At 37.2% G+C, this 12809-nt stretch overlaps 2 protein-coding genes across 2 annotated transcripts in view; one reads left to right on the top strand and one right to left on the bottom strand.

Annotated features, from left to right (window-relative positions):
• MRPL32 (mitochondrial ribosomal protein L32) overlaps positions 1–581 on the bottom strand; it is a 4036-nt gene extending 3455 nt beyond the window's left edge. Inside the window, exon 1 of the mRNA XM_007941234.1 lies at positions 452–581. Within this exon, the coding sequence (XP_007939425.1) occupies positions 452–581 (130 nt within the window). The remainder of the gene's footprint in view (positions 1–451) is intronic.
• A 227-nt stretch (positions 582–808) lies between these two features.
• Positions 809–10992, top strand: PSMA2 (proteasome 20S subunit alpha 2). The gene is made up of 8 exons (XM_007941235.2): positions 809–849; positions 2831–2907; positions 4533–4665; positions 7041–7163; positions 7857–7938; positions 9384–9457; positions 10731–10788; positions 10876–10992. The coding sequence occupies exons 1-8, from the start codon at positions 809–811 to the stop codon at positions 10990–10992; spliced, it is 705 nt and encodes a 234-aa protein (XP_007939426.1).
• The last annotated feature ends 1817 nt before the right edge of the window (positions 10993–12809 follow it).

The raw sequence follows: 12809 nt of genomic DNA on the forward strand, positions 1-12809 counted from the left end.
ACCTTACAGATTAGGGAGACTGTAAACGTCAAAGCCATGACAATGTTAACGTCCAAACGACTTTTTTTAATTCCTAGTGGATACCTGGGGCCAGGTTTGGTCTTAATATAACTCAAACTCCACAGAACGGTTTGCATTCAGCGTGTACTACCGAGTGAAGGGCTGCAAAGGCAATGTAGCACAGATCCGGATGGTAGCTTGATGCCAAGCGAAGGCTCTTGGATTACATTCTGCGCACGAGTGTGACAATCAGACATTTTTTAGTTTTGTTTTTGAAAAGGAGGAGAATGACAAAAACATATGTCTGTTGTTTCTAAGTAAATGCCCGAACGATGTCCCTTACGCGCGACCGCGTATCAGAACACAGTTCTGAGGGCACAGAACACAGGCTGTCTACTGCGCTAAGGTCCTCTCATCCAACCAATTCCCCACCGCAGCCTTCTTTACCTACCCCAAGGAGAACTGGGAAAGCCTGGTCGGGTCTGCAGAAGTTTCTGACGCAGTTGCTCCCAACAGTTTCGGAGAAGTCCCCGGGATGCCGGCCTCGGCGGAAAGAGCAGCACCAGCACGCCCAACGCCATCTTGCCCGCGCGAAGATTACTCCCTCTGGGTTCCCAAGCATGCGCACAGACGCTGAGCCTGGCGGATCGGCTCCTGGAACTACAACGCCCAGCAAACCGCAGAGCAGTTCTGACTTTTCTCCAATCAGAGAAAGAGAAGGGAACAAGAGCGGGGAGGGGAGGGAAAATGAAAAGAAACGGGACGCAGTGCGCATGTGTGCGACGGTGCTTTGGGCCTCCGGGTAAAGATGGCGGAGCGTGGCTACAGCTTTTCGCTGACAACATTCAGGTATGGAAAGGGCCGCCGAGGTCTTTCCTGTAGTTTAGGTTGCAGGAGCTCCATCTATCCCGTGTCATCAGTCCTGGCCTTTGGCTTGGTGCTACCGGAGGATCTAGCAGAGAATGGGGATGGAAATGCCGCTTTGCCAAGTCATTACCGGGCTGGGCCCAGGAAGCAGCGGTCCCGGGATGCTGCGGGAATGCAGGTCGGGGGAATCTGAGATGAACTTGGGGTGGCGGGAGAGTGAGGTCCCATCCAGAGATTCGCTTTCCTTTGGAGACCAGAGAGGAAGGCAGTATAGGATTAGCTATCTTCAGAGGGTCCTTTCAGAACTCAGGATTTCCTTCCTGACCCAGTCAGATAGGCCTGATTGAGGAACGTCTGAACCTCCGAGAACGGTCATATCATTTTCTCAGAAAGTCTGTCACTTTTTGGTGGGAGTCTAAGTTTCCATTTAGCGCTAGTGTCTTTTGAAACGTGCCACTTTCGGTTTCTTCTGTGCCCATATTACACGTACTAAAAATGAAAGCGCTGATCGTAGAATTACTATCATTTAGTGTTTGTGGGCCCTGTATTTCTAGGTTTGTGCGTTTTGACCATTTTTCTTGGTGGGAGGTGGGCTGTATTTAAAAAGGATTGTAGGCTTTTCTATTATAGAACAAGGTATTAATTCTGTTTATCAAAGTACAGTTGGGGTGAATCATCCACAAACCATCACCGAAGGATGTAGTAAATCAACAAGGAAAGGATTCTGATTTGACCATTTTCTTAAGAAGCAGAAATGGCCCTTTGGTTAAAATGTAATCTTATCTCACAAATAAAGTTGAAATCTAACTTTTGTTGTAGACTCTGTGTAAGTGCAGCTTAAATTACTCCATCATTTTCCACAACTATGTATGATCAATTTTCCTGAACATTTTACAGTTGAGGAAACCGCAGTTCTAAAAAGTTAAATAACTTGACCAAGCGTCAATGCTGAGTTGGCATTCAAACTAGATTCTCTCCAATGACAAAATTAATGCACTGTCCATTTCATTATGTGGTCTTCTTAAATCCTAAAATAACATCCTCTTAAGAATTTTTAGTAAGAGTGTATGTGATAGGTGTTTTTTATTATCTCTTCAGTAGTGAACTAGAGATAGTGACCTAGCTATGTCAATCTGGACAAATAACTTTATTCAGGGACAACTTTTCTTTATCTGTAAAATAAGAAGATTGGTTTGTTATGTTTATTATATGCTTCTAATTCAACAAGTAGGTCAAAATAGGTTAGTTTGGGATTAGTATTTGGCCACCAAACCAGATCTATTTAATACAACCATCTTGTAGCACCTATAAATAGTTTTATTATACAGAAAATACTTTGTCGATGATATGTGGGTCTTACCTATTAAGCCATGTCTATTTTCTAAAACATTTCCTACATGAAGTGTATGCAGTAATGTTGTTCAGTGTTTACTTAGTGCTAATTCTGTTCCAGGAACTGTTCTGAGATTTTATAGCCATTGCTTCATTTAATCTTCTTAACACTTTTTTGTAATAGGTAATCATAGTGTTAGTATTCTCACTTTATAAAACCAAAATTCATTGCCCTCAAGTCAATCCCGACTCATAGTGACCCTTCCTTTGGTTTCCGAGGCAGTATCACTACGGAAGTAGATTGCCCAGTCTTCCTTCTGAGGAGTGGCTGGTGGATTTGAACAACTTGGTTAGCAGTCAAATGCCTTAGGCACTGCTCCACAGGTTAAGTTACTTGCCCAAAGTCCCAAGGCTGGTAAGTGTGAAAAGAGGCAACAGTGTTGCTGTTCAAAGGGGCAGATAAGAGAAAGCTACCACAGGAAAGTTTTGGTGGTTTACTGTGAGTGATCAAATCGCCTTATAAATGTTGTGGTTTCAAAGTCCAGATACTCCTTTATGTGTGAGATTTGACCTATATATCCATCCTCTTAAAAATACCTTTGATGGTTTCGTGTCTTTTTTTTTTTTAAAGCCCATCTGGTAAACTTGTCCAGATTGAATATGCTTTGGCTGCTGTAGCTGGAGGCGCCCCTTCAGTGGGAATTAAAGGTAATTAAAGTTTGGATATTTACAGATATGGTAAAATATGTTGTTGTTACGTGCTGTCGAGTCGGCCCCTACTCATAGACCCCTCTTTGGGGGTCTGAGGCAGTATCACTACGGAAGTAGATTGCCCAACCTTGTTTATTAAATTCTTCGTTTCAGGTGCTTGCTAATAGTTCCCTAATTTCCTTTTGGAATTAATTAGTGATTCATTTGTAAATAAATACCTGTGGCAGCATAATTTTTAATAGTTCTTTGTGCATTAATTTACAGTATTTTGACATTTAAAGGAAATAATAAATCTAAAAACTTGTTAATTTTTTTTCAAAATAAATATAATACTTTTTTTATATATTAATTGGATAACCCACAAATAGTATTTTCCATTCAGAAATTGAGTATTCTTTTGATTTTCCACTGATTATATGACACTGGCAGTTTTTCCTTTTCCTATAGTTTATTGTTGTAATGTGCCATTGAGTCAGACCTGACTCATAGCGACCCCTCCTTAGGTTTCTGAGGCAGTATCACTACGGAAGTAAATTGCCCCATCTTCCTTCCGAGGAGTGGCTGGTGGGTTTGAACTGCCAGCTTTCTGGTTAGCAGTCCTATAGTTTAGAAAAAGTTAATTATGTGATGGCCCTTGAGACCAGAAGAACTAGTTGGTGCCTGGCTACCAATGCCAACCACTCAGGAAAGGATCAAAACTAGTGATCCTGGATAGAGTGGGAGGAAAAATGTGGAACAAAATCCAAAAACACAATAATGACCAGAATTATTGGTCAGATGCACTCTGGTGGGACCCCCCAATATTATGGCTCTGGGATACACTTTGGGACTGGAATAAAACTCACTCCCAGGGGCTGGCTCTCAGCCCAATAGTAAATGAGATGTTCATGCAGATCACTTAACCCAGGGTGATGCACCCACATACTCTATGGAGATGCATCCCTTGGAGCAGTTAACTATAGGGCACCAGAGGGACAACATTCACACAGAGGAAACCTAGGACACACAGGAGTGCATAACTATGAGGGGCCTGGGGGTGGGTTACTGGACAAGGAGGGGAGGAGAGTGGGGTAGGGTTGGGGATAGTAATTGGAGAGTAAAACCAAATGTACACAAAATGTTGAATGTAATACTCTGTAAACTTGCACCTAAAGCACAATAATATAATAAGTTAATTAGAAACTTAATCTAAAGATAATGTGATTATCGAAAGTACTTTAAAATTTCACACAAATCACAATAAAAAGTTAAAAAAAAAAGATATAATGTGTTATACCTTTTTTTTGTTTTTTTAAGTCATTAGTTATAAATTCTGTATTATGAAAACAATGCTGTCTTTTCTCAAGTAGGCAGAATTCCATTTTAAAACGTGGACTTTCAGGTATTATAACTTTAAGTATGATACTTTAAGAAAAGTTTTGTAGTCCTTTAGCTGTGAGAATTAATTAATGTAATATGAATGACTTCTGGAAAAACTGATCTACCATTCTTAAGTAATTTTGATATAGGAATCTAGCAGCAAAGGTCTTGTAAAATAGAGGAAGTGAGAGTTTTGGTGAAATGCATTGAACCAGAGTCTTTGAATGATTAAAAGGTGGTTGTTTGTTTTATTTCTTTTTAAGCTGCAAATGGTGTGGTTTTAGCAACTGAAAAGAAACAGAAATCCATTCTGTATGATGAGCGAAGTGTACACAAAGTGGAACCAATCACCAAGCATATAGGTTTGGTGTATAGTGGCATGGGTCCAGACTACAGGTACGTAACACAATCTATTCTTATTTTTTTCACCATCTCATGAATTGCTCCTAACTTACACTTTGAGGAGAAAAATCAAGAAATGTTTTTCCTTTAATCTCCTAAATCCTCTTTTTTTGTGTTTTGTGTGGAAACAGCCTGGTTTCAGTTTGCTCATGCTAGATCAGATGAGGATTATTGACTAAGGTTTATTATTAAGACTGAGGGTTACTGACCAAGGCTTACTAAGGCTGATAACTCCATGCTACTCCATTGCAGAAGAGGAGTTAGATACAGTATGTAATCCTCTTATCTCTGTTCATTGGTCTTTCCTTTCGGATCACAATCCTTTTTCTGCTATCCTAGGCTAAGCAGGAATGACTTTGGTTTTCTCGAATGCACTTTAGAAGGATCCCTGGTGGCGTAGTAGTTAACTGCTCAGCTGCTAACCAAAAGGTTGGCTATTTGAACCAACTAGCTATTCCATGGGAGAAAAGACCTGTTAGCTCTTATAAAGATTAACCCCCCTGCTGTGGAGTTGATTCCAACTTATAGTGACCTTATAGTACAGGGTAGAACTGCCTGATAGGGTTTCCAAGACTGTAAACTTTTATGGAAGCAGACTGCTGCAACTTTCTCCCATGGAGCAGCTGGTGGGTTCAGAGAACCAGCGTTTCAGTTAACTGAACATTTAACCACTCTGCCACCATGGCTCCTGTAAAAGATTAGATTATAGCCTAGGAAACCCTATAGTTTTACTCTGTCCTGTAGGGTCTCTGAGTTGGAATCAACTTGACAGCAGACAACAATAACAGCAGTGCATTTTAAAGATGATAAAAGTAGTGCATCTGATAGTAAAGTATATAAATAAAAGTACCAGGGAGCAAAGAAAGTATCACCACCCAGAGCCAACCTCATTTTCTTTGTTTCTGTTCTTCTCAAGGAATGAAATCTTCAAAGCCCTGCTGAGTATGTCAGGCAGTCAGGATCCAGATGCTCATATAATCGCTCCCTTTTCATTTCAGGAAAAAAGAGGAATTATCTTGCCCAAAATGGTAATCAAAGCCAGATACAGTTACTATCCTACTAATATCCAGTATCATCAAGTTGAAAGAGATTACATCTTTCTGTGTTCATCATTTACCAAGTAAAAAGAGTCTTACTTTTATTCTTGATTTTGTGGAACAAGATGTTGTTGTTGTTAGGTGCTGTTGAGTCAGCTTCGACTCATAGCAACCCTGTGTACAACAGAACAAAACATTGCCTGGTCATGCACCAGCCTCACAATCCTTGTTATACCCAAGCCCATCGTTGTAATACTGTGTCAAACCATCTCGTCCAGGGCCTTCCCCTATTTCGCTGACCTTCCACTTTACCAAGCGTGACATCCTCCTCCAGGGAATGGTCCCTTCTGACAATATGAGCAAAGTAGATGAGATGAAGTCTAATCATTCTCGCTTCCAAGGAGCATTCCAACTGCACTTCTTCCATGACAGATTTTTTAGTTCTTCTGGCATTCCATGGTACTTTCAGTATTCTTTGCCACCACCACAACTCAAAAGTTTTCTTTGCTGCCCAATACCTTTATTTATGTAGTTTACTATCACATGGAACAAGATAGATAGAGATAAAATTTCACATTCATGAGTCAGAAGAAGAACAAAGGCACTGGGATGTGGTCAGGCTTCATTAAATGGATCCATTTACTACTATATATAGCAGGGATCTTCCCTGGTAAAAGGGATGTGGGATAAGAAACATATGATGGTAATAATGCATATTCTACATCTATAATACATGAGCAGGTAAAAGTAAATTCTGTGTCCTGTTAATATATTTGCAAATTAATTAATTGCATTATTATACAGTATATTATTAATACTTTTTGACAAATTTTACTTTTCTTTTTTTAATTAGACTGGTTTCGTGTTGTTCCTTAATCTTGGAGGGGTGCTCTTTGAACTGTAAGCATAGAGATTAAGGCAGTCTATAGAAAGATTGAGCCAGAGTGAATACCAGGAAGTGTGTGTGTGTGTTTGCCTAAGTGAGATACAAAAAAGACAGGTGGCTACCCTTGGGTTAGGAGAACAATCTTAAAAGAGGCAATGGAGGGAGATAAAGCTATCATTTTGTATACTGAACCGTGCTGCTGCTAAGCTGTCTGGTACCACTAGTCCCTCTTGCCTTGTTCTTGTCACTCTCCTTTGGCTGAGCTCCTGTATGCTAATATTCTAAATCAACTAGACTCAGATCTGAGAACAAGAATGGTTTTGAGCTGAGAACTACTATTAATGTGATATGTGTAAACTTGTGCTTTAGGTATTGAAAAAGAAGAATGAAACTTTAGGTAGTAGAAAAATGTCTTAATTAAATCTTTTTTCTCCTTTGTCTGTTAGAGTACTTGTACATAGAGCTCGGAAACTAGCTCAGCAGTACTATCTTGTTTACCAAGAACCCATTCCCACGGCACAGCTGGTACAGAGAGTAGCTTCTGTGATGCAAGAATACACCCAGTCAGGGTAAGTTTTTACTTGACATGTGTTGTGAGTTAGAAAAAAAAAAAAAAGTTTTAAAAGACTAGATGTATAAAAGAAGAGTACTTACTATATCCATATTTATGTAACAAGTAGAGAAAGTCAGTGTGATGAGTGTTTCTGGTCTTAGCTGGATCCAGAATATTTTCTTTAAAGAAAAAAATGTGAAAATTTTCTTGTTCTTTATGTAAAGCAAGAAAGCAGCTTCTAGAAATAGAAAGTCTTTTGCCAGGATTAAAACACTTTTTCATGAACAATCAAATTTATCTTTCTAATCAGAAATGGTTATAAGCAATAGCTTGGACACATTTATATTCATGTTAATATCAGCATTCTCAAGTTTGGGTGTGAACATGAGTAAGCTGGTATAAAAGTAGATGTTGATAGGTAAAGTAGCCAGCAGAAAAGCCATATTATTTTAAAGTTATCATTCTATTAGGACACTAAATGGTACTCCATAGTTAATAATCATTTAATCCAAAATGATTTGACTGTTCCTCAGCACCTTAAAGATTGAATTTATTCATTCAAAAAATCACTAAATATATATTTAGGTAAATTAAAAATCTAACTCAATTTACCTTATATCTGCTTTACTTCAGAATATTGATGAATTATTACCTTAGGATGACTTTAATACAATGAAGAGGCCAAGTAATTTTCATTTCCTTTCTTCAGTGGTGTACGTCCATTTGGAGTTTCTTTACTTATTTGTGGTTGGAATGAGGGACGACCTTATTTATTTCAGTCAGATCCATCTGTAAGTATCATAAGATGTGTTTGAAGGATTTTTTAAAGTGATCTGAATATCTAATAAAAATAGACATAATTAAAACTTAGCAGTATTTTTTTTTTTAATTTGTACTTTAGAACGTTTAATTTAAAATTTTATTTAGTCTAATCAGTTCTGCCATGTTTATAAACTTCATTCAGATACTTGATTGATATGATTGTTGAGGTATTTATTGCCAAATCTCTTTGTAGAGATAGAATTCTGTTACTTTGAAAATAAAGTATTACAGTTAAAGAACTGGGTATCTTAGGGCTAACTTGAAAGTATGACTTTTCAAACAAAAACACTGTTGTAACTGTCTTGAATTTGCAAAATGATTATGTAACCAATACCTTGAGTGAGTTGTCTCCTCTACAGCAGATTGATGTCAAAGTTAGAAGGCATTCATGGAGGAATTATGTAATATTCCACAGCTGTCTTAATTTGCTATGAGGAAAAATAATCAAGATTAGGAATTGATTTTCATAATACATAAGATCAAAAGTGAATGTTGATGGATCATTAGATAATTGCAGGTTCACTCAATTAAAACTTCATGATTTAACCTTATAATCTGAAAAATAAAAATAAAAAAATATTTTGGTTGGTTGTTACTTAAATCAGGAAAATAATGTATTGTGAGTACTTTGATAGTACCTGTTGCCCCATCTTTTGAGTTTTTGAAGCTCTGTATCAAGTCCTGCCCAGCGTTTAGCCACCATCACTGGAATCCAGGTTTTATGTCCCCTCCCCCTTTTTTTCTTCTTTTGTGTCTAAAAAGAAATTACTTCTTTTAAAATATACTTGGTGAGCTGCTCTCAGAATTTTTTTTGCATATATTTGTATTTTTTCAACAGACAAGGTCTTGTTATGTAAGAGATGCTGCTAGAGCTTTCATTTTAACATTAAATATCAAAAATATCAAAAGCTTTTGATATTTTTAGTCATGTGCCATCTTTTTCTACATTTAGTCATTAATGATGAAGAATTGTTTACTATTTTTCAGATGTATAAACTGACGGATTTTTAAATCCATTCAGTCCTATTAAACTGAAGTTTTTGGTTTACATTAATTAACCTCACTTTCTGTTAACTGTTTTGTTTTTTTTTTGCCATATAATTTATGTATGATAAACTGTGCGTAAAGTGTACAATTCCATGTGCTTCAGTAGATGGAAGCACCTGAGAAAGATGTCACCGTAATAAAGATAGTAAGCGTTTCCATAACTCCCAAAAGTTGACTTACACCTCTTTGTTGGCTATCTTCCTAACATTTATTACAAGTAGTCTATTCTGTGAAGTATTCCATTCCGTCCCAATACTCTGTCATGTTAAAATTTACAACTAGTTACAGAGCTAGAATATATATTGTAGGGAATATAATTACATTAAGGTTTTAAAATAGGATTTTTTTCTCCTTCTCTTCTGACCAGGGAGCTTACTTTGCCTGGAAAGCCACAGCAATGGGAAAGAACTATGTGAATGGGAAAACTTTCCTGGAGAAAAGGTAGGCTCACTATAATTAGATGTATTGGTAAACTTCTTTTATGGTTTTTAACTGCCTTTAAATTGATTAATGTCATGATTTTAAACAAATTATGTTTCTTACCTCACTGTATTTGGACCTAATTACATTCGAAACAAACAGAAGAACTTCTCTCCACCCTGACTACATATTCTTCAATACATTAAGTAATACTATTTAATTCTTAAAGATCTCACTTTCTACAATTTTATAATTGTTTCCTTAATTTTTGTTTATTCCCCCTTTAACTAAATTTTTTCCTACCATCTCAGAGAATAAGAAACACTGGATTTGGAGTCATACGTAAAATAATGTGTAGCAAGAAAAAAAGTTTTAATGATTTAAGTGACAGTAGTTACAGTATGGCACTTATGAAAAAAAAAGAGTGTGAAACTAAAGTACCTAGTGTTGATGGCAGATTTAAGGTATATGCTTGATCAAATGTAGATTACTATATAAAATTTACTCTTTATGTCCTTGCACAACAAACTGCTCCTTTATTTTTAGCAGTATTCTAGATACACCATTACTGTAAGTCTACCAGAAAAGGTTTTCAGACCTTTTGAATGTGGAAATATTGTCACTTTAACCAATAGATGAACTTTCAAAACTACATTTTTCCCATAATATTAATGTTGAGATTATAAAATACCTTGGACCTGGGATGAAATAGTAAAATAATTTTAGAATCTTGAAATACATTTCCTTTTCATCTTACATGTTAATGAGTCTGCCAACATTTTGTGTGAAGTTATAAATATAGAAGATATTTTAACATAAGTCAGATTTCTCTACCATATTTTATAAAATTATTGTAATATTGCTACCACATCCTGATTATATTAAAATATTTATATTTAAAGTTGTTTCCTAAAATAAACTCATTTTGGGGTTATTCCCTTTTCATAGTGTTGAAAAACAAATATGGTCAGTTTTTTATTTTGAGACAGCTAAAAGGTCACTAGGAAGCTTTGGTAGCGTAGTGCCTAAGGCACTTGACTGCTAACCAGAAGGCTGGCGGTTCAAACCCACCAGCCACACTCCTCGGAAGTAAGATGGGGCAATCTACTTCCATAGTGATACTGCCTCGGAGACCCAAGGAGGGGTTGTATTGAGTCAGGTCCGACTTGACGGCACATAACAACAACAATGGGTTTGGGTTTGTTTGTTTTTTTTTGGTTTATGTCTGTGAGGTGACTAAAGGAATTAATTTCACATTAACAGTACCATAACTTTGTTTTTTAAAATTCTTTAGATATAATGAAGATCTGGAACTTGAAGATGCCATCCATACAGCCATCTTAACTCTAAAGGTTAGTTAAGGCCCTAACGATTGGCTTTATAATGATTTTATCAATAATAGCTTAGAAAATTGACCATTTTTCTTCCTTCCTCATTAGGAAAGCTTTGAAGGGCAGATGACGGAAGATAACATAGAAGTTGGGATCTGCAATGAAGCTGGATTTAGGAGGCTTACTCCGACTGAAGTTAAGGATTACTTGGCTGCCATAGCATAATAATGAAGTGACTGAATAATCTGGGATTTCAGATAATCTATCTACTTAAACATGTTTAAAGTATGTTTTGTTTTGCAGACTTTTTGCATACTTATTTCTACATGGTTTAATGGACTGATGTTTTTAAAATGACACAAATCATAATAAACTGTTAAATCCAACTTCCAGCTTTTTAGGAGTTAGTAAAATTTTAACTTAGGTATTTCCTGCGTTTATCAGAGTTTATTTCTGGAATCTACGTTGTAAAGCACAATGATGAAATTATCTTTCACTCTTGTAATTTTGGTTGAGACAAATCTTATTACCCTCTTTTCCTAGCAGATGTTGCCTGTGTTTCAGTAAAGTAAAACACTGGTTTTGGTAAACATCACTGCTCTTACAACTAGGAGACTGCAGAATTCCATGGATTCCTGAGATAAAATATGAATCATAGGTGTTGGCAGGCACCTTTAGATGTGGATTAGAGAAATCTTAGAATACTCTGCAAGATTCCACTAGAGATAAGAGTGCTAAGGCAAATTGGTCTCCTATAGATTGAAATATAAGCAAATAAAAACTGCTTTGTTGATTCCCTGTAGTTTTTCCCTGACAAAAAGATAAAAATATTTTAACAGGAGCCCCCTAGATTGTACTAGACTTTTTAACTCAGTGATGACCATGAGTTCTGGAATTAAAATACTAATATAGTGTTAAGCCTATGGTTTGTGGCTATCCCCACATTAACCTCTACATTAATGGAAGGAATAGATTGTTCCCTACAAATGAGATCTGTACAAACAAGTAAGTATCTGAATTCATCAGTTTCATTGTATGTGAGGGTATGGTTCTTAGTTTATTTTTAAGAGATCGTAGAATAACAAAAGGCATGTCGTTAGTGTGATTCACAGAACATAAGGAGAATTTACGAACTTCGTCATTTTTACCAACTCACGTGAAGATACTAAGCAATTCTATGATTTAAGTGTAGCTCAAAAGATTTTAAGATTTTACTAAGTTTAAGGGAAAAGAGCCTTATTTTGGAGGACTTTTTTGAAGTTTTCCAGTTCAGCTACCTACCATCACTGGAACACCCATATATCTCGATACAGGTGGCAAAAGCATTATTATGAGAGATGGGAGAGGGCAACTTGAGCCCCCTTTTCATGATGTTTGTCTTGAAAGCTTCATATTATAGTCTCTTCTTATGGGCTATTTGTGTGTTGTATCTCTGTTGTTGTTGTTATGTGCCATCGAGTTGGACCCTTGGGTTTCCGAGGCAGTATCACTGCAGAAGTAGATTGCCCCATCTTCCTTCCAAGGAGTGGCTGGTGGGTTTGAACCGCCAGCCTTCTGTTTAGCAGTCAAGTGCCTTAGGCACTATGCTACCAGAGCTCCTGTTGTATCTCTGTTGTTGTTGTTGTTATGTGCCATCGAGTTGGACCCTTGGGTTTCCGAGGCAGTATCACTGCAGAAGTAGATTGCCCCATCTTCCTTCCAAGGAGTGGCTGGTGGGTTTGAACCGCCAGCCTTCTGTTTAGCAGTCAAGTGCCTTAGGCACTATGCTACCAGAGCTCCTGTTGTATCTCTAGCATACTACAAATAAGAGTAAAAAGGAATGGTCTTTGCAGTCAGGTAAGCCTGGGTTCTAATCTCAACTCTCCCACTTACTGGCTTAGTGAGCAAGAATGTTCTAAGGACTAAATTAGATTATACAAGTGAAAGGCCTGGCATGGTTAATGGTTAAGAACTCCTAAGGTTTAGCTGCCTTTGGATGTGCTTAGGCCCTTTATAATGTCCAATATTGAAAAGCAAAGGAATATGAAAAGTCTACAAATCAG

This window comes from Orycteropus afer, unplaced genomic scaffold (genome assembly GCF_000298275.1).
Source record: "Orycteropus afer afer isolate SDZICR_OR568_19922 unplaced genomic scaffold, OryAfe1.0 scaffold00077, whole genome shotgun sequence".
NCBI lineage: Eukaryota > Metazoa > Chordata > Mammalia > Tubulidentata > Orycteropodidae > Orycteropus > Orycteropus afer.

Bases quoted from the DNA above. Each gene is read 5' to 3' on its own strand.
- PSMA2 (XM_007941235.2), top strand. From the start codon at position 809: ATGGCGGAGCGTGGCTACAGCTTTTCGCTGACAACATTCAG. The intron at 4,666-7,040 runs GTACGTAACACA...TTTGTCTGTTAG, and splicing joins GGCATGGGTCCAGACTACAG to AGTACTTGTACATAGAGCTC. The intron at 9,458-10,730 runs GTAGGCTCACTA...AAAATTCTTTAG, and splicing joins AAAACTTTCCTGGAGAAAAG to ATATAATGAAGATCTGGAAC.